We start from the raw sequence: 21,629 nt of genomic DNA, 5'->3' as shown, positions 1-21,629 counted from the left end.
GAAAAGGATGGGTGGGACAGGTATTCCACTCAGGGTTGGACGCGAAAAACAGAGGGGTGGCAATATTGGTGGGGAAACGTGTATCATTCGAGGCTAAGAACATAGTGGTGGACAGCGGGGGTAGATATGTGATGGCGAGTGATAGACTGCAGGGCGAGGCGGTTGTGCTGGTGAATGTATATGCCCCGAATTGGGATGACGCGGGATTCATGAAGCGAATGCTGGGACGTATCCCGGACCTGGAGATGGGAAATTTGATAATGGGGGGGGATTTTAACACCGAGCTGGATCCAGGGCTGGACCGGTCCAGATCCAGGACTGGGAGAAGGCCGGCAGCGGCCAAGGTGCTTAAGGGATTTATGGAACAAATGGGGGGAGTGGATCCGTGGAGGTTCGCCAGGCCGATGGCTAAAGAGTTCTCTTTCTTCTCCCACGTCCATAAGGTATACTCCCGGATAGACTTTTTCGTTTTGGGAAGGGCACTGATCCCGAAAGTGGCAGGAACGGAGTACTCGGCCATAGCCGTTTCAGACCACGCCCCTCATTGGGTGGATCTGGAACTAAGAGAGGAAAGGGAGCAGCGCCCACTCTGGCGACTAGATATGGGACTACTGGCGGACGAGGGGGGTCTGCGGAAGGGTGAGGGGGTGTATTGAGCGATACCTGGAGGTCAACGACGATGGGGAGGTTCAGGTGGGGGTAGTATGGGAAGCTGAAGGCGGTGGTTAGAGGAGAGCTGATCTCCATTAGAGCCCACAAGGGGAAACAAGAGGGCAAAGAAAGAGAGAGATTAGTGGGGGAAATTTTGAGGGTGGATAAAAAATACGCTGAGGCCCCAGACGAAGGGCTATACAGAGAAAGACGAAGACTACAGACGGAGTTTGACCTGCTGACCACGGGAAAGGCAGAGGCACAGTGGAGGAAGGCACAGGGGATGCAATATGAGTATGGGGAAAAGGCGGGTTAGCCCACCAACTTCGGAAGAGGACGGCGGCGAGAGAGATCGGGGGAGTTAGGGACGAAATGGGTAATATGGAGCAGAGAGCAGGGAAAGTGAACGAGGTGTCCAAGACCTTTTATGAGAGGCTATATAAGTCCCAACCCCCGGGGGGAAAAGAAGGAATGCGAAACTTTCTGGACCAGCTAAGGTTCCCGAAGGTGAAGGGGCAGGAGGTGGCAGGTCTGGGGGCACCAATCGAGGTGGATGAGGTGATTAAAGGACTGGGGAACATGCAGGCAGGGAAGGCCCCGAGACCAGACGGGTTTCCGGTGGAATTCTACAGGAAGTATATGGATCTGTTGGCCCCGCTTTTGGCGAGAACCTTTAATGAGGCTAAGGAAAGAGGGATGCTACCCCTGACAATGTCGGAGGCGACGATATCGTTAATCCTGAAACGAGATAAAGACCCGCTGCAATGCGGGTCATACAGGCCTATCTCACTCCTAAATGTAGATGCCAAACTGCTGGCCAAAGTGATGGCGACAAGGATAGAGGACTGCGTCCCAGGGGTGGTGCATGACGATCAGACAGTGTTTGTAAAGGGGAGACAACTAAATGTTAATGTACGAAGGTTGCTGGGGGTGATGATGACGCCCCCACCGGAGGGGGAGACAGAGATAGTGGTGGCGATGGATGCAGAGAAGGCATTCGAAAGTGTGGAGTGGGACTATCTGTGGGAGGTGCTGAAGAGGTTTGGGTTCGGTGAGGGGTTTATTAGATGGGTCAGACTCTTATATGGGGCCCCGATGGCAAGCGTAGTCACAAACCGGCAAAGATCGGGGTATTTTCGGCTACATAGGGGTACAAGACAAGGGTGTCCCCTGTCCCCGTTACTGTTCGCGTTGGCAATTGAACCACTGGCCATAGCGCTGAGGGATTCTAAGAAGTGGAGGGGGGTGCTTAGAGGGGGAGAGGAACACGGAGTGTCGCTCTACGAAGATGATCTACTGCTATACGTGGCGGACCCGGTAGAGGGGATGCCAGAGGTAATGCAGATACTTAGGGAGTTTGGAGAGTTCTCGGGATACAAATTAAATATGGGGAAGAGCAAATTTTTTTGTAATGCACCCCGGGGAACAAGGCAGGGGGATAGATGCTCTGCCGCTGAGGAGAGTGGTAAGGGACTTCCGATACCTGGGGATCCAGGTGGCCAGGAACTGGGGAACCCTGCATAGACTTAACCTGACGCGACTGGTGGAGCAGATGGAGGAGGACTTTAATAGGTGGGATATGGTGCCACTGTCGCTGGTGGGCAGAGTGCAGGCAATCAAAATGGTGGTCCTCCCGAGGTTTCTTTTCGTGTTTCAGTGCCTCCCCATTCTGATCACAAAGGCCTTTTTTTTAAAAATAGACAGGAACATTACGAGCTTTGTGTGGGCAGGAAAGACCCCAAGAGTAAAGAGGGGGTTCCTGCAGCGCAGTAGGGACAGAGGGGGACTGGCGCTGCCGAGTTTGAGCGACTACTACTGGGCCGCCAATGTGTCGATGGTCTGTAAGTGGATGAGGGAGGAAGAGGGAGCAGCGTGGAAGAAGCTGGAGATGGCATCCTGTAAGGGAACGAGCCTAAAAGCGCTGGTGACGGCGCCGCTGCCGTTCTCCCCGAAAAGGTACACCACAAACCCTGTGGTGGTGGCAACCTTGAGGATCTGGGGGCAGTGGAGGCGACACAGGGGCGTGACGGGTGCCTCGGTGTGGTCCCCGATAAGGAACAACCATAGGTTTATCCCAGGGAGGATGGATGGGGGGGTTCCAGTGCTGGCAGCGAGCAGGAATTAGGAAGCTGAGGGACCTGTTTATAGACGGGACGTTTGCAAGTCTGGGAGCGCTAGAAGAAAAATATAAGTTGCCCCCAGGGAACGCCTTCCGATACATGCAAGGGACGATGAGGGACGAGTGGGAGGCGATGATAGAGGAGCTGAAGGAAAAATGGGAAGAAGAGCTGGGGGAAGAGATTGAGGAGGGGCTATGGGCGGATGCCCTGAGTAGGGTAAACTCCTCGTCCTCGTGTGCCAGGCTTAGCCTGATTCAATTTAAGGTTCTACATAGAGCACATATGATGGGAGCAAGACCGAGCAGGTTTTTCGGGGTCGAGGACAGGTGTGGGAGGTGCTCAGGAAGCTCGGCGAACCACACACACATGTTCTGGTCGTGCCCGGCACTGCATGAGTTCTGCGGGGGGGGGGCGGGGGGGGGGGGGGGGGGCAAGGGTAATTTCAACGGTGGTGAAGGTCCGGGTCAAGCCAGGCTGGGGGTTAGCTATATTTGGGCTTGGAGAAGAACCGGGAGTGCAGGAGGCGAAAGAGGCCGATATTTTGGCCTTTACGTCCCTAGTAGCCCGGCGTATGATTCTACTCATGTGGAAGGAAGCGAAGCCCCCAGGCGTGGAGGCCTGGATAAACGACATGGCAGGGTTCATAAGATTGGAACGAATAAAATTTGCGTTGAGAGGATCGGCACAGGGGTTCTCCAGGCGGTGGCAACCGTTCCTTGACTATCTCGCGGAACGATAATGAAAAGATAGAAATGACAGCAGCAGCAACCCAGGGGGGAGGGAGGGGGGAGCACTATTCTGTGTTTTTGCTATTTGTTTTTCTTTTTCATTTTAGTTTTTGTTGTAAGTTCACTATATTATTTAAATAATGTTATTTACCAGTTAATGTATAATCCCTTGTTGAGTTGTAAAAACGGGAAAATTTTTGTTTGAAAAATTTCAATAAAATATATATATATTTTTTTTAAATGGTGACTATGGGTGCTTCCTGATTCCTTTTTGTCATGTGGACATGCGGGCTAATGTTTGGTGGGAGGATGGGATCGTTGTTATTGATATGGGGATTGACATATTTGTTACTGATTATTGTTTATTGTTGGGTGTAAATTTGGGAGAAAATGTGTAAAAGGAGGAGAATGAAAATATTTTTTTGAAAAAGGGAAGAGGAGTCTTGCAGGGGGTCCAGCCTGAGGGCCATGGCGACAGCAGCGCTACCACTGGTACCGAGGAGGTATACGGAGAGCCTGGTGATGCGGTCCACGATGTGCAGGGTAGGCGGATTGGACAAGCTAAATTATCTGCAGGTTTGAATTCTAAGCTGACAGACCAAACATTAACTCACATAGCATTGCAGGAAGCTCTGAATGATCCCAAAAATGGAGATTCTGCCTTTAAGCATTTGAAGCTGAGGAGGCACTTTAGGATGGAGGGGATGTTGGTGTTAGCGCCGTTGTGTGATAACCATGGGTTTAAGCCAGATGGGGTGTACAGGAGGTGAAGAGAGGTGGGGTTGGTGAGGGCGAGGTATTTGTATTTGGAAGAGAGGTTTACAAGCCTAGAGGAGCTGTGGGAGAGGGTAGAGCTCCCGAAGGGAATTGAATTTAGGTATTTACAAGTAAAGGACTTTGCAAGGAAGGTGTGCAAAGGGTTTCGCAGGCTGCCCAAGTATGCCCTATTAGAACGGTTGATGCTTCCGGACGTGGAAGGGGAGGATCGGATCGGGGACTTAAATGGGTGGCTGGGGAGCAGGGGAGAATGCAAGTGGTGAGGATCAAGGAGAAGGGTGGAGGAGTTGGGGGAGGTGATAAGTTGGGGAGTGTGGAATTAATTCGACCTCCTCATGTGTGAGGGTGAGCTTGATACAGTTTAAGGTGGTATACAGAGTGCACATGACTCGGGCGAGGACCAGTGGGTTTTTCCAGGGAGTGTGGGCGAGGACCAGCAAACCACGCGCCTATGTTCTGGTGCAGTGAGAGGCTAGAGAGATACTGGGCAGGAGTGTTCGAGATGCTAGCAACGATTGTGGGGCTGCAGGTCGGGCCAGACCCGATGGTGACGATTTTTAGGATATCAGTGTTTTTTAAAAATAAATTAGAGTACTCAATTCTTTTTTTTTCCAATTAAGGGGTCATTTAGCTTGTCCAATCCACCTACCCTGCACATCTTTGGGTTGTGGGGGTGAGACCCACGCAGACATGGGGAGAATGTGCAAACTCCATACGGTCAGTGACCCGGGGCTAGGATCAAACTGGGACCTTGGCACGGTGAGGCAGCAGTGCTAACCACTGTGCCACCGTGCCGCCTCGGAAATGCCGGAGTTGATGGAGGGGAGAAAGGCTGATGTCGTGGCCTTCGCCTCTGGTTGCCTGGCGAAGAATTTTGCTAAATGGCGGTCGACAATGCCGCCGGGGGTGATGGCCTGGCTCGGGGACCTGTACAACTTCCTCCGGTTGGAGAAAATTAAGTTTGAATTGAGGGGATCAGCAGAAGGCTTTGAGACATGGTGGGGATTGTTCGTGGCAGTGTTCGAGGAATTGTTTGCCATGGAGCCACAGGGTGAATAAGGGGAAAAACTTGTACAGACTGTAAAACTGTGAATTGGGGAGATTCCCTGGATTACTTATGTTTTTGTATTTTTTGAATATGTTTGGAATAAAATACATTTTTTTTTTAAAAGGAGGGAGGGTGCACTGTGGTCGCAGTAATAGAGGATGTCATTTGTGACTTTGATAAGAGCTGTTTCACTGCTATGAAAGAGGCAAAACCTGATAGAGAGGTTCATGCATGGAGCTCCAGAAAAAGACAGATTTAGGAGACAGCCCTTTCAAGTTTTTTTAATAAGGGTGTCTCACCCAAAGCAATTTTAAAACTAAATTGATTAATTAGGTTTACTTAGTGCTACTTCACTTTTCAAAATATCTGTTTTAATTGTCTGCAGGTTTGAATTCTAAGCTGACAGACCAAACATTAACTCACATAGCATTGCAGGAAGCTCTGAATGATCCCAAAAATGGAGATTCTGCCTTTAAGCATTTGAAGCAACAGGTAGGATATAGCAGTTTCTATGATTTGAAATAAAAACTTGTTTGTGTGTTTAGCTCTGTACAATTTATTGCTTGAATCAGAGGAAGGGCTAATTGTACTCCAATGCTTCTAAAAAGCGACAAGAACTGCAGGGGTGGAAGATGTATCTGCTTTTCTGTGTAAATGATTGTGCTTACAGGGAAGTTTAAAAAAAATTAAATGGTAACATTCACATTTTAAGAAATCCATGATGTTTCTTTTATTAGGCACAGACGTCATTCAGAGAATTTCTATAAAACTGAACTTTATATACTGAACAAACCCCGAGTCATCTCAGTATTAAAGTTATTCCAGCCTTTTTGGATTCATTTGTTTCTCACCTGGATCTGTCAATTTTAGTTGTGATCTTCCTCAATTACGTTGCCACTTCTTTTTTTTTTAAATTTAGAGTACCCAATTCATTTTTTTCCAATTAAGGGGCAATTTAGCGTGTTCAATCCACCTAACCTGCACATCTTTGGGTTGTGGGGGCGAAACCCACGCAAACACGGGGAGAATGTGCAAACTCCACACGTACAGTGACTCAGAGCCGGGATCGAACCTGGGACCTCGGTGCCGTGAGACTGCAGTGCTACCACTGCGCCACCATGCTGCCCTTACATTGACACTTCTGATTCAGAGTAGTGAAGCCACAGGTAGCACTTCTGTGGTAATTTCTGGTAGAGATCAGCTAATTTATCCGAAACTGGAGGAATTGAACCTCCTTAATCTAGATGGCTAACAAATTTGAACATCTGAGCAATTCTAGGGGAAGGGATCATAAAAGTATATATTTTATCTGATTTAGTTGGAATCTTATGCTGTTAACCCATAGGGAACTAAATTGTAATGTTCCAGGCTTCACTGACTGGTAATTTGGAAAGACTGAGTTTACTTGGATCAAATCGATGTTTTGTGGAGTTCGGTGCTGGTCGGGGAAAGTTGTCCCATTGGATAGATTTCGCTTTGCAAGATGCCAAAAGTGTTTATTTCCTCCTTGTGGAGAGAGCCAGTACACGTTTCAAGGTAATAGTTTGCTGTAATCAAGTGACAATTATTGCTTATCTGCTTGAAATAATGGGCAGGATTCTCTCAGCCCACGTCGGGCTGGAGAATCGCCGGGCGTGAATCGCGCAACGCCGGTCTGCCAATTCTCCGGTGAGCGGAGAATCGGCGCGGTGCCGCTCGGGGGCCGCTCTATGCGGCCCACCCGGCGATTCTCCGCCCGCGATAGGTCAAGTGGCCGCAAACAAAATCCGAGTCCCGCCGGAACTGTCCACATGTGGTCTTACCCAGCGGGACCTCGGCGTGCATCCTTTCAGGGGTGGCCTGGTTGGTGGGGGGGGGACCTCCGCTGTGGCCTAGTCAGCGACCGGGGCCTACCGATCGGCGAACCGGCCTCTCGGACTGGGGGCGTCTTTTGCTCCGCGCCCGCCCCTGTAGCCCTATGCCATGTTGCCCTGCGGAGAAGGAAGCCACTGCGTGTGTGCGCAATCGCACCGGTCGCAGTGCGCATGCGCAGACCCACGGCGCCCATTTGAGGCCGGTATCAGCAGCTGGAGCGCCGTGGATCGCTCCAGTGCCGTGCTGGCCTGTAGGGCTCAGAATCACTGCTCCTGGGGGCCTGTTGACGCTGTCGTAAAACGCAACGGCGATTACGACGGCGTCAGCACTTAGCCTCAGGATCAGAGAATCCCGCCCAATATTCCAGAAATCTCAGTAAATTAACTCAGCAAATGTAACATTATCTTTTAAAGGTAGATGGTAAACATAAAAGTCGAGGCTCAATGTTTGAGCGGCTTCACATTGACATTGAAGATCTCAGCTTAGGTAAGTTTAAATTTCGTACACTTCCGTACTAATATTTTTGTTCTACTCATAAAATGTTGTCCTATTTTCTGATTATAACAGGATTAATATCATGTTACAGGTAAGGTGCCCCTTCTTGTTAAAGAAAGACTGCCTGTTGTTGGAATTGGCAAGCATTTGTGTGGAGCTGCTACAGGTATGATTGAATTTAATGAAATCCTGAGTATAGAAATGAAGTAAGCCTTCATATTTGACATTCAGCAATTGCAGGCACCCTTTGCAAATCTCATATATTCTTTTGAGTACCACATAAGGTAACACTTATAGCATGCAATCCTAGATTCTGTTGTGTACGTCAATCTGAGTCCCAATACGTTTTGACACAAATATCATGGAATCTAGAATTTACAGTGCAGAAGGAAGCCATTCGGCCCATCGAATCTGCACCGGCACTTGGAAAGAGCACCCACGACTCCACCCTTTCCCCATAACCCAGTAACTCCACCTAACCTTTTGGATAGTAAGGGGCAATTTATCATGGCCAATCCACCTAATCTGCATGTTTTTGGACTGTGGGAGGAAACCGGAGCACCCGGAGGAAACCCACGCAGCCACAGGGAGAAAATGCAAACTTCACTCAGACAGTCACCCGAGGCTGGAATTGAACCGAGGAACCTGGAGTAGTGCGACCGCAGTGCTAACCACCGTGCCACCCATATCATTATCTTTCTGTTATTAGCACTGTCTCTGGGATATTCATCGTTTAAATTTTTTATGAATTATGACATACAGTCTGAATAATCTTTTTAAAAATAAAGTTAAGAGTACCCAATTCTTTTTTTCCAATTAAGAGGCAATGTAGCGTGACCGGTTAACCTATCCTGCACATCTTTTTGGATTGCGGGGATGAGACCCACGCAGACACGGGGAGAATGTGCAAACTCCACACGGACAATGACTCGGGGCCAGGATCCTCGACGCCATGAGGCAGCTGTGCTAACCATTGTGCCACCGTGCTGCCTGTCAGTCTGAATAATCTTGGAGGATATGAAAATATACTGAAATATTGAATTTCACATTATCAGCTGAGGATACATCTGGGTTGACTGGAAATTGATAAAAATAAAATGTTGATGCAGATTGTTATTGAGAGATGACAGGTAGAATGAAACTGACTGTTTAGTCCATCTGCAGTACTAACTCCTGCCCTGATGTTGCCGATACAAATATATCCATTATTGCCACTTTATTTATTTATTTTTTAAAAAGATTATTCAGTCCGTATGTAATAATTCATTAAAAACTTAAACGATGCACAACTCCAAGACAGTGATAATAACAGTAAGATAATGACACAGATGGCACAGTGGCACAATGGTTGACACTGCTGCCTCACAGCTCCAGGAGCCCGGGTTCAATTCCCGCCTCGGGTGACTGTGTGGAGTTTGCACTTTCTCCACATGTCTTGCGTGGGGTTCCTCCGGGTACTCCAGTTTCCTCCCACAGTCCAAAGATGTGCAGGTTGGGTAGTTTGGCCATGATAAATTGTCCCTTAGTGTCCAAAAGGTTAGGTGGGTTACTGGGTGACGGGCATTGGGTGGAGGTGTGGGCTTACGTCAGGTACTCTTTTCCAAGGCCGGTGCAGACTCGATGGGCCAAATAGCCTCTGCACTTTAAATTCTATGATTTTATGATATGGACTATAATGCATATATGAAATATATGTAATGATAATCTCATTGATAAATTCAAATGATATCTAAAATGATGATCTTCTGAGTCAGGAGTACAGCTGTAAGGCCATATCCATTGTTTCTTTTCATACAGTGTATATAACACTTGGAGCTAATGGAGACAGCTTGATTCTGAGTTTGTTTGTATATGGTAGATATTGAGGTTAATAGTGAGAGTTAGGCTGCTGTGCTCAGTTGATGTCCAAAGATTAACAATAATGATATCAAATTTATTTTGATGATCTATAGCTATTTTGTTTTTTAAATCACTAAAATTTATTATCCCTTCTGGTGTTAAATATTTTCTTAAAATGTTCTAAGTACATAAGATCCATTTGGTACTTTTTAGTTTACATCTCAGATTCTAAAAATCATACTTACTCCCAAATTAAGGAATTATAATTAACTTTTCTCAATATAAATTTTTCTGAAACCCAAAACCTGGTTGGCAAAATCACCTGAAAATAGGTGTGAGTCAGACACTAAACCTCTGAAATCACATCTAATTTCGAAAGCATGCCTACTTCACCTTGGATGCTTTGTAAGACTCCAAATGCAATGCTTGAACACTTGGCTGGCATAGACATTTCATGAGTCAGGTGACTTTCATAGAATCATAGAATTTACAGTGCAGAAGGGGGCCATCGGGCCCTTGGAAAGAGCACCCTACCCAAGACCACACCTCCACCCTATCGCCGTAACCCCACCCCACCTTTTTGGACACTAAGAGCAATTTATCATGGCCAATCCACCTAACCTGCACATCTTTGGACTGAGAGAGGATACCGGAGCACCCGGGGGGAACCCACGCACACACGGGGAGAACGTGCAGACTCCGCACAGACAGTGATCCAAGCCGGGAATCGAACCTGGGAACCTGGATAAAAGCAATTTACTGCGGATGCTGGAATCTGAAACGAAAGAGAAAATGCTGGAAAATCTCAGCAGGTCTGGCAGCATCTGTAGGGAGAGAAAAGAACTAACGTTTCGCGTCCGATGACTTTGTTTTTGTTCTTTTTAATATATTTTATTCAAAATTTTTGGCCAACCATGACAGTACATTGTGTATCCTTTACACAGTAATATAACAATATAAATAACAATGGCCAGTTTTAAGCAAGAAATAAATAATATATAAACAACATCGAAATTAAAAAAACAAAACTAAATGGCAACTGCCTTGTCCCAAATAAGTACTCTCCAAAAATACAATTTAGCAGTCCAATATACAATTACCTATAACAACAACCTATACATACACACTAACATCCCTGAGAGTCCTTCTGGTTCCTCCCCCCCCCCCCCCCCCCCGGGTTGCTGCTGCTGTCTTCTTCTTTTCCATTCCCTCTATCTTTCTGTGAGGTATTCGACGAACGGTTGCCACCGCCTGGTGAACCCTTGAGCCGATCCCCTTAGGACGAACTTAATCCGTTAAACCCTGCCATGTCATTTATCCAGGTCTCCACACCCGGTGGCTTGGCTTCCTTCCACATCAACAGTATCCTGCGCCGGGCTACTAGGGACGCAAAGGCCAAAACATCAGCCTCTTTTGCCTCCTGCACTCCCGGCTCCTCTGCAACCCCGAATATAGCCAACCCCCAGCTTGGTTCGACCTGGACCCCCACCACCTTCGAAAGCACCTTTGTCACCCCACCCAAAACCCCTGTAGTGCCGGACATGACCAGAACATGTGGGTGTGATTCGCTGGGCTTCTCGAGCATCTCGCACACCTATCCTCTACTCCAAAAAATTTACTGAGCCGTGCTCCAGTCATATGCGCCCTGTGTAACACCTTAAATTGTATCAGGCTTAGCCTGGCACACGAGGACGATGAGTTTACCCTACTTAGGGCATCAACCCACAGCCCCTCCTCAATCTCCTCCCCCAGCTCCTCTTCCCATTTCCCTTTCAGCTCATCTACCATAATCTCCCCCTCGTCCCACATTTCCCTATATATGTCTGATACCTTACCGTCCCCCACCCATGTCTTTGAGATCACTCTGTCCTGCACCTCATGCGTCAGGAGCTGCGGGAATTCCCTCACCTGTTGCCTCGCAAAAGCCCTCAGTTGCATATACCGGAATGCATTCCCTTGGGGCAACCCATATTTTTCGGTCAGCGCTCCCAGACTTGCAAACGTCCCATCTACAAACAGATCTCTCAATTGTGTTACTCCTGCTCTTTGCCATGTTCCAAATCCCCCATCCATTCTCCCCGGAGCAAACCTATGGTTATTTCTTATCGGGGACCACACCGAGGCTCCCGTCTTACCCCTATGCCGTCTCCACTGCCACCAGATTTTCAGAGTAACCACCACCACCGGGCTTGTGGTGTATTTCTTCGGTGAGAACGGCAACGGCGCCGTCACCATAGCTTGTAGGCTAGTCCCCCTGCAGGACGCCCTCTCCAATCTCTTCCACGCCGCTCCCTCCTCTTCTCCCATCCACTTACATACCATTGAGATATTGGCGGCCCAGTAGTACTCACTTAGGCTCGGTAGTGCCAGCCCCCCCCTATCCCTACTATGCTGCAAAAATCCCCTCCTCACTCTCGGGGTCTTCCCGGCCCACACAAAACTCATGATATTCTTCTCAATCATTTTGAAAAAAGCCTTCGTGATCACCACCGGGAGGCACTGAAACACAAAAAGGAATCTCGGGAGGACCACCATTTTAACCGCCTGCACCCTCCCTGCCAGTGACAGGGATACCATGTACCATCTCTTGAAGTCCTCCTCCATCTGTTCCACCAACCGCGTTAAATTTAACCTATGCAATGTACCCCAATTCTTGGCTATCTGGATCCCCAAGTAGTGAAAGTCCCTTGTTACCTTCCTCAGCGGTAAGTCATCTATTTCTCTGCTCTGCCCCCCTGAATGCACCACAAACAACTCACTTTTCCCCATATTCAGTTTATATCCTGAAAATTCTCCAAACTCCCCAAGTATCCGCATTATCTCTGGCATCCCCTCCGCCGGGTCCACCACATACAACAACAAATCGTCCACATACAGAGATACCCGGTGTTCTTCTCCTCCCCTGAGTACTCCACTCCACTTCCTGGAACCCCTCAATGCTATTGCCAGGGGCTCAATCGCCAGTGCAAACAATAATGGGGCAGAGGACATCCCTGCCTCGTCCCTCTATGGAGCCGAAAATAGTCAGACCCCCGTCCATTCGTGACCACGCTCGCCATCGGGGCCCTATACAGCAGCTGTACCGATCTAATATACTCATCTCCAAAGCCAAATCTCCTCAACACCTCCCACAAATAATCCCACTCCACTCTATCAAATGCTTTCTCGGCATCCATCGCCACCACTATCTCCGCTTCCCCCTGTGGTGGGGGATCATCATTACCCCTAGCAGCCTCCGTATATTCGTATTCAGCTGTCTCCCCTTCACAAACCCAATTTGGTCCTCATGGACCATCTATCCTCATTGCCATTACCTTGGCCAGAATCTTAGCGTCTACATTCAGGAGGGAAATAGGCCTATAGGACCCGCATTGCAGCGGGTCTTTTTCTTTCTTTAGGAGAAGCGATATCGTTGCCTCTGACATAGTCGGGGGCAGCTGTCCCCTTTCCCTCGCCTCATTAAAGGTTCTCATCAGTAGCGGGGCGAGCAAGTCCACGTATTTCCTGTAAAATTCAACTGGGAATCCATCCGGTCCCGGAGCCTTCCCCGCCTGCATGCTCCTAATTCCTTTCACTACTTCCTCCATTTCGATCTGTGCTCCCAGTCCCACCCTCTCCTGCTCCTCCACCTTAGGAAATTCCAGCTGGTCCAGAAAACACATCATTCACTCCTTCCCATCCGGGGGCTGAGCTTCATATAATCTTTCATAGAATGCCTTGAACACTCCATTCACTCTCTCCGCTCCCCGCTCCATCTCTCCCTCCTCATCCCTCACTCCCCCTATTTCCCTCGCTGCTCCCCTTTTCCTCAATTGGTGGGCCAGCAACCTGCCCGCCTTCTCCCCATATTCGTATTGTACACCCTGTGCCTTCCTCCACTGTGCCTCTGCAGTACCCATAGTCAGCAAATCAAATTCTACGTGTAGCCTTTGCCTTTCCCTGTACAGTCCCTCCTCCGGTGCCTCCGCATATTGCCTGTCCACCCTCAGAAGTTCTTGCAGCAACCGCTCCCGTTCACTACTCTCCTGCTTTCCTTTATGTGCCCTGATTGATATCAGCTCCCCTCTAACTACTGCCTTCAGCGCCTCCCAGACCACTCCCACCTGGACCTCCCTATTATCATTGAGTTCCAAGTACTTTTCAATACACCCCCTCACCCTTAGACACACACCCTCATCCGACATTAGTCCCATGTCCATTCTCCAGGGTGGACGCCGTTCTTTTTCCTCCCCTATCTCCAAGTCCACCCAATGTGGAGCGTGATCCGAAATAGCTATGGCCGTATACTCCGTCCCCCTCACCTTCGGGATCAGCGCCCTTCCCAAAACAAAAAAGTCTATTCGCGAATAAACTTTGTGGACATAGGAGAAAAACGAAAACTCCTTACTCCTAGGTCTACTAAATCTCCATGGGTCTACTCCTCCCATCTGCTCCATAAAGTCTTTAAGCACCTTGGCTGCTGCCGGCCTCCTTCCAGTCCTGGACCTCGATCTGTCCAGCCCTGGTTCCAGCACCGTGTTAAAATCTCCACCCATTACCAACTTCCCCACCTCTAGGTCCGGGATTCGTCCTAACATGCGCCTCATAAAGTTGGCATCATCCCAGTTCGGGGCATATACGTTCACTAAGACCACCGCCTCCCCCTGTAATTTGCCACTCACCATTACGTATCTGCCCCCACTATCCGCCACTATGGTCTTTGCCTCAAACATTGCCCGCTTCCCCACTAATATAGCCACCCCCCTGTTTTTCGCATCTAGCCCCGAATGAAACACCTGCCCCACCCATCCTTTGCGTAGTCTAACCTGGTCTATCAGTTTCAAATGCGTCTCCTGTAATATAACCACATCTGCCTTAAGTTTCTTTAGGTGTGCGAGTACCCGTGCCCTCTTTATCGGCCCGTTCAGCCCTCTCACATTCCACGTGATCAGCCGGGTTGGGGGGCTCTTTACCCCCCCCCCTTGTCGATTAGCCATCCCCTTTTACCCAGCTCCTCACCCGGTTCCCACGCAGCTGTGTCCCCCCAAGGCGGTGCCCCCCCGCCCCGCCCACCCCACACCATACCAGCTCCCCCTTCTCCCCAGCAGCAGCAACCCAGTAAATCCCCCCTCCCACCCCCCCCCCCCCCCCCCCCCGCTAGATCCCCCACTAGCGTAGTTACACCCCCCATGTTGCTCCCAGAAGTCAGCATACTCTGGCCGACCTCGGCTTCCCCCCGTGACGATGACTCTTTGTTAAAACGTCACTGCACTGTTGTCTTTTGGAACTGTGAAACAACTGTGCTACCGTGCTGCCCACTTTCAAGCCAGTCCAAAAGCTTAAGTTTGAGTGAGTAAATGGCACTACGCCAAGATGAGCCTTCATCATCAGGTTGGCACCAGGCACAAATTGAAATCTAAATTGGAAGGTTTCAATGAAATTGGAAATCAGTTATAAAACTGAGCATGGGTATATAATTTATAAATTTTACAAATTACTTAGCTAGGGAGTACTTTGTACCTTTGACATCCAAGAGGCCTTTGTTCTTCAAAACGGCATTTTATTTTGTCTTTGCATTAAATCTTAATTAGCTTTGACCAACATTTGGATGGTACAGTGTGGTGCAAAATGCAACAGCAACCCGTACAATTAAAATATGTGGACATTTTTTTTTAAAAGCCACCCAGGACCCCGGTGACTACACCTCCCTCCCCTCCCGTTACTGGAATTGTGAATGCATTAAAAATTAGGTAGAGCGTGATGAACCCCTTGGTTGAATACACACTGTCCAGATTCACACGGGAATATTAACCGCTTGGGGCAGATAGCAAACGGTCACCTCCATCATTGCTACCATAAGGCATGGCTTACACCTACAAACAAGGACAAATATTCTGGATTTTCAACAAAATTAATTTAGGGGGAGATGACTTTTATGTAGCTCATTTATGTAGCTCATGGGGTTAATTAAGTTGGATTGAACGGGCGGCACAGTGGTTAGCTCCAGGGACCTGGATTCAATTCCAGCCTCGGGTGACTGTGTGGAGTTTGCACTTTCTCCCTGTGTCTGCGTGGGTTTCCTCTGGGTGCTCCAGTTTCTTCCCACAATCCAAAGATGTGCAGGTTAGGTGGATTGGCCATGCTAAATTGCCCCTTAGTGTCTAACGGGTTAGGTAAGGTTACTGGGTTTATGGGGCTGGGATGGAGGCGTGGCCTTAAGTGGAGTGCTCGTTCTAAGGGCCAGTGCAGACTGGATGGACCGAATGGCCTCCTTCTGCACTGTAAATTCTATGAATCTGTAATACAGCTAATCTCATATAGTCTAATGAGCAGAATCAAGCAACTAAATAGTCCATTCTTATTCTCTGCTTTTTCACATACAGTATTTAGCGTAAAACAAATCTGTGCATGTGGCCTTTTTAAAAATAGTTTATGCAGTTGTGATAGCATGTCCCCAAGAAAATACCTGCAATTTCTTGGCCAATCAGCCACCTCTCTTAATTTGGTTCAGGAATAGAAAACGTCTAGATTTTTGCTATGGATGTAAATAGATACCAATCTGTTCCTAGTTCTGCAGTCAATAGCTGGGCATCTGCCTGAATGACATTGTGAGATTATCCGTTAACTGCTACAATTTGTTTGCAGCAAATGTTTCACTACTGTTTATTATATTTCATGTGGAAATGTATAAATAGTGGGGGTAATAACTTCACAAATGAAATGTGTTGAATGAGAGTAGATTTTGAACCGATCTACATAGCTGGAATACTTGATTACAGAAGTATAATACTGTCACAAGGCAGAAAGTTCTTAAAACATGGGGAAGTTGTAATTCCATGTAAGTTATTTAAAGTTTGTAATAGTATATTTTTATTTAAATTGCACAGATCTTGCTCTAAGGTGTATAATAGAAAGTTGCATGACAAACCAGGAAGATACTGGCAAGGAACCACCAGAAAAAAGATTGAAGAGTGATGAAATGGTGACTGTAGAAGATCCTACAAGTCTTTCTAATTGTACTGTACGGAATGCTGCAAATAGATTGCCAGTCATGGGAGTTGCCATTGCACTGTGTTGTCATCATAGATGTGAGTGGAAGCACTATGTAGGCAAGGGATTTTTCTCCTCACAAGGTCTTGGTGCAGAAGATTTTAGGATCTTCCAACGTATGTCAAGCTGGGCCACCTGTGGCATGAAACAGCATTCCATTGACGTGGGTGAAGCAGAATTTGACAAAGCAAATCAGAAGGTGCAGCTGGAGGAGCATGATTTTGACGAGGAAAGCTTTGCTTATGAAGGGTATGCATCTAATTGTCTAATATATTGCTACAGCTAAATTTTAGAAACTTTTAAAGTAGTAGTACAATTTAGTAGTAGTGTTGTCTGAATTAGAAACGCTGGTGCTACAGTTCCTCCAATGGTTTGGAAGGTTGAAATTTATATACAGCCTACTCCACTTAATTTTTTTTTTTAATTTAAATCTTTTTTTAATTCTCCTCCATTTTCACATTTTCTCCCACATTTACATCCATCAACAATAAACAATAATCAGCAAGATATGTCAGTCCCCATAATAACAACAACGATCCCATCTACCCACCAACCCCCAAACCTCAACCCACATGTTTACATAAACAAATGACAAAAATAAATCAGGGATTACCCGTAGTCACCCTTAATCTTACACAGCTCCCCACCCCCCCCCACCCCACACCCCAGGCCTCCAGCTCCTCCCGTCCACTGCCTCTTGTAAAACTCCTCCCCCTACCCTTGGTTCCTTCCCCCCCAACTTTCCACCCCGGCTAGACCACTCGGACCCTGTTCTGCCAAGCTCCGATGGCCGCAGCCCCTCCCCCCACCTCACTCCTGTTCACTCGCCGGCACACACCGGCCAGCGTGGAGGCCCCCACCCGGGTCCCTTTCCCACTTGCCCGGCCCCAGGAAAGCCCAAAGATCCCCTTATAGCACACAAACCCCACCTATCCACCTACACCCCAAAGAACTCTCATTTCGAGTGAAAGTCCCTTCCCTCGTCCAAATATATACCACCTTGGCTCCTTTAATCTCTACACCCACGCGCAGTGATACAAAAAAGAAGAAAATACAGTCATGAGGTTACATCGGCACATGGCCATTCCTCAGTTTGTCAGTTCTGCCACAGTCCTTCTGCTTTCACAAACTCCTCCGCTGCTTCCGCCGTTCCAAAATAAAAGTCCCTGAGCTTGTAAGTCACCCTCAGCTTCGCTGGATATACAATGCCGCACCGCACCTTGCTAATGTACAGTGCCCTCTTCACCCGGTTGAAGGCAGCCCGCCTCCTTGCCAGCTCCACCGTAAAGTCCTGGTATACACGTATACCAACTCCAGCCCACTGCACCACCCGCTTCTACTTGGCCCAGCTCAGGACCTTCTCCTTCACCTTGTACTTACGGAAGCACAGAGTCACTGCCCTTGGCGGCTCACTCGCCTTTGGTACAGGCCTCCACGACCAATGAGCCCGATCCAGTTCATATCGGGAGGGGTCCTTCCCCTCCCCCAGTAGTTTTGCCAGCATCGCGGCAAAATACTCAGTCGGCTTTGGTCCTTCAACTCCTTCGGGCAGCCCCACAATCCTCAAGTTCTGTCGCCTGGATCTATTTTCCAGGTCTTCCATTTTTCCTCGCAGATCCTTGTTAGTATCCATCACCTTCCGCATCTCTTTCCCCATCGAGGCAAGTTGATCACCGTGCTGCAATAATGTCTCCTTCACTTCCTTCAGCGCCTCCCCTTGCTCTCGCACCTCCGCCACTGCGCTCCGTCCTCACCGGGGAAACCGCCTCCTCCACCAGCACACTCAAAGCCTCCCTCATCTCCTTCCTCACCGTCTCCATGCATTTTGCAATCTGCGCCAACTGCTTTTCAAATTCCGCAGCCATCACCTTGGTTATTTCTTCAGCCGTAAGCAGTGCGGCCTTCCCTGGTGCTCCAGCCTCCATTTTTCCTGGTGACCCCGCGGTGACCTTTCCACTCCCCGACAGACCTCCAGCTGGTTTTTTTCGTCCGTTTTTCTACTCACCCTCGACATTTTTCTTTGTTCTTTTTTTCCTCCTGTGTCTTCTCAGTGCCTCCTCTGTGCCTTCTCCCTTCTTCTGCCGCCTCCGCGGACACTGGGACTGGGCTTAAAGCCCCAAAATTGCCGTTCCCGAGCGGGGGCTCTCCATTGTGCGGCCGCCTCCTGCCTGCCGTCACCGAAAGTCCACTTAATTAAATTTTAACCACAAACTGAACATAAACACCCAGTACTGGTTTATCTAATTTCAGAAATTTTGCTGCAAAAACCCATTTTGACATCTTCCATGTGGATGAGCACACGTCACTTGCCAGACTCACCATTTTGCTGTTTGCGTGTGATACGACTGTGGCAATGTGTGGAAACACACAAGTATACAAATTCTAGCAGATAGTTACTCAAAAACCAAAAGGAACTGGCTGATTTTCTCTAATTATATTGCTCTACAACTATTTCAGCTGATCTTAATCAACTCATCATACAGAAATCTAACCAGGATTTTTTTATTGGCATTTCCTAATGACTTTTTGAGGAATCTGTAAAGCAGTGATGGTAAACCTAGGCTAGTAAGCGGGCCACCATGAATGGCCTTCCTTCATCACAGTGGGCCACATGTTCACTAACTATGATCCTTGAAAGAGGGCAGCACGGTGGCGCAGTGGGTTAGCCCTGCTGCCTCACGGCACCGAGGTCCCAGGTTTGATCCCGGCTCTGGGTCACTGTTGTGTGGAGTTTGTACATTCTCCCCGTGTTTGCGTGGGTTTTGCCCCCACAACCCAAAGATGTGCAGGGTAGGTGGATTGAACACGCTAAATTGTCCCTTAATTGGAAAAAATGAATTGGGTACTCTAAATTTATTTTTTTTAACTATGACCCTTAAATAAGATTAAATATATTTAATACATACTGACTATTTCGTAATAAGTTATTGAAAATGCTTTATGATTCATATATTAATAGAACTGTTATCAACTTCAAATGGCAGAAACAAAATAAATATTTATGGTTGATTGGATGCAGAGGGAGTGCACAGCTCTCACACAGTCAATGTTGTGTGCACTTCACTTGTCCTTGCTCTATATACGTATCACTTCAGTCAAACTGGTTAAAAAAAAAGGTACGCGATGGAAACCAGCAGAATTTGACAAACCTGCATGTGGGCAACAGTCAACAAAATGTCTGGTGGGCCGCACATAGAACCCTGATGAGCCGCATGTTGCCCACCACTGCTGTAAATTAGTGTTCACTGTTTCCATGCAGTCTCTTACTTTCTAACTGAATGAGAAAGTAGGTGCCCTGTTCCAAGGCCTTTATCTGAGCTGCCATTTAAGTTGCCAGCTCATGTCAATTAGTCTTTTTCCACCAAAATTTGTTTTAGTTGCATGGAATAAACTGTACCACTTGTCATTCAGGCATTTTTAAAATAGTGAAATGATTTTAGAACTATTGCAAGAAATTTGATACAATAATAATATGGCTGCAGGAATGGTTAAAATAAGGGAATTTACCAAAGGTGCCCATATTCTTTTTATATCGGTACTTTGGAATTTTTAATGATTTATCTTGATGGATGCATGGACTTCAATGCCACTTAAATTCAAAGCATTAGAACTAGAAATTTCAATGCCATTAGCTAACAGCAATGTTATGGAACAAAACCTGTTTAAACTATCTAATCAAATGTGTTATTCCTTGGGTGGGGGGCTTTATTGACCCTCACTAAGATTGGCTCGGTAACAACGCTACTGACTAAGCTGGCTGAGTCCTGAAGGTCTGTCTGTTAGAGAGACTATACACGAGGGATAAACCTATTTTACCTCGTCCTCAATAATCAACCTGTAGCCAATGCATCTTTCCAGGCTTGGTAGGAGTGACTAGTGTATTGTCCTTTTGGAGATAAAATACTGTCTTCCCACTAAAAAATGTCCATTATTTTTTTTAAATTTCCAATTAAGAGGCAATTTGGCGTGGCCAATCCATCTACCCTGCACACCTTTGGGTTGTGTGGGTGAGACCCTTACAGACACGGGAGAATGTGCAATCTCCACACGGACAGTGACCCGGGCTGGGATCGCACTCGGGTCCTCGGTGCAGTGAGGCAGCAGTGCTAAAGAAATCATTCATTATGTTGCGTGGCACTGTCACAATGTTAAATGGGATAGATTCAGAACAGATCTAGCAACGCAGGCATGCATGAGGCACTATGGGTAATCAGCAGCAGCAGAAATGTATTCCACCAGAAACTGTATAACCTCATGGCACAGCATATCACATTCACCATTACCATCAAGCCAGAAGACTGACCTCAATTCAAGGAGGAATGCAGAAGAGCACGTTAGGAACAGCAAAGGCTAACCTGTGAAGCTACAACACAGGATTACATTCATTTAAACAGAAGAAGCAGCATAATCAGAAACAATTATCCCATACCAAAAGATTTGCAGTTTTGCCATAACCAGTTGTGGATGGTAGTGGACACTTGAACCAAAAAAGGAAAAAAACTCCATGAACATCCCACCCTCAACAACAGTCCGGCACAACATCTAAGCGTAAAAGACGAGACTGAAGCATTCGCAGCCATCTTCAGGCAGAAGTTCTAAATAGATGAGCCATGGGTGGCACAGTAACACAGTGGTTAGCACAGTTGCTTCACAGCACCCGGGTCCCAGGTTCGATTCCCGGCTTGGGTCACTGTCTGTGCAGAGTCTGCACGTTCTCCCCGTGTCTGCGTGGGTTTCCTTTGGGTGCTCCGGTTTCCTCCCACAGTCCAAAGACATGCGGGTTAGGTGGATTGGCAATGCTAAATTGCCCTTGGTATCCAAAAAAGGTTAGGTGGGGTTACTGAGTTAGGGGGATAGGGTGGAGGTGTGGGCTTGAGTAGGGTGCTCTTTCCAAGGGCTGGTGCAGACTCGATGGGCCGAATGGCCTCCTTCTGCACTGTAAATTCTCTGAATCTATGAATCTAAGTGCTAAATAGATGAGCCATGGGGCGGCATGGTGGCACAGTGGTGAGCACTGCTGCCTCATGACGCCGAGGACCCAGGTTCGATCTCCGCTCTGGGTCACTGTCCGTGTGGAGTTTGCATTTT

The 21,629-nt window shown here is 47.7% G+C and overlaps 1 protein-coding gene across 1 annotated transcript in view; it reads left to right on the top strand.

Annotated features, from left to right (window-relative positions):
• Positions 1-21,629, top strand: part of trmt13 (tRNA methyltransferase 13 homolog) — a 72,104-nt gene that overhangs the window by 46,354 nt on the left and 4,121 nt on the right. The window contains exons 6-10 of the mRNA XM_072511391.1: positions 5,710-5,816; positions 6,693-6,860; positions 7,592-7,664; positions 7,765-7,839; positions 16,379-16,790. Coding sequence (XP_072367492.1) covers positions 5,710-5,816; positions 6,693-6,860; positions 7,592-7,664; positions 7,765-7,839; positions 16,379-16,790 — 835 coding nt within the window. The remainder of the gene's footprint in view (positions 1-5,709; positions 5,817-6,692; positions 6,861-7,591; positions 7,665-7,764; positions 7,840-16,378; positions 16,791-21,629) is intronic.

Source organism: Scyliorhinus torazame, chromosome 7, assembly GCF_047496885.1.
Source record: "Scyliorhinus torazame isolate Kashiwa2021f chromosome 7, sScyTor2.1, whole genome shotgun sequence".
Lineage (NCBI taxonomy): Eukaryota > Metazoa > Chordata > Chondrichthyes > Carcharhiniformes > Scyliorhinidae > Scyliorhinus > Scyliorhinus torazame.
Note: the sequence above shows the minus strand (reverse complement) of the source record. Positions and strands in the feature narration are given on the sequence as shown.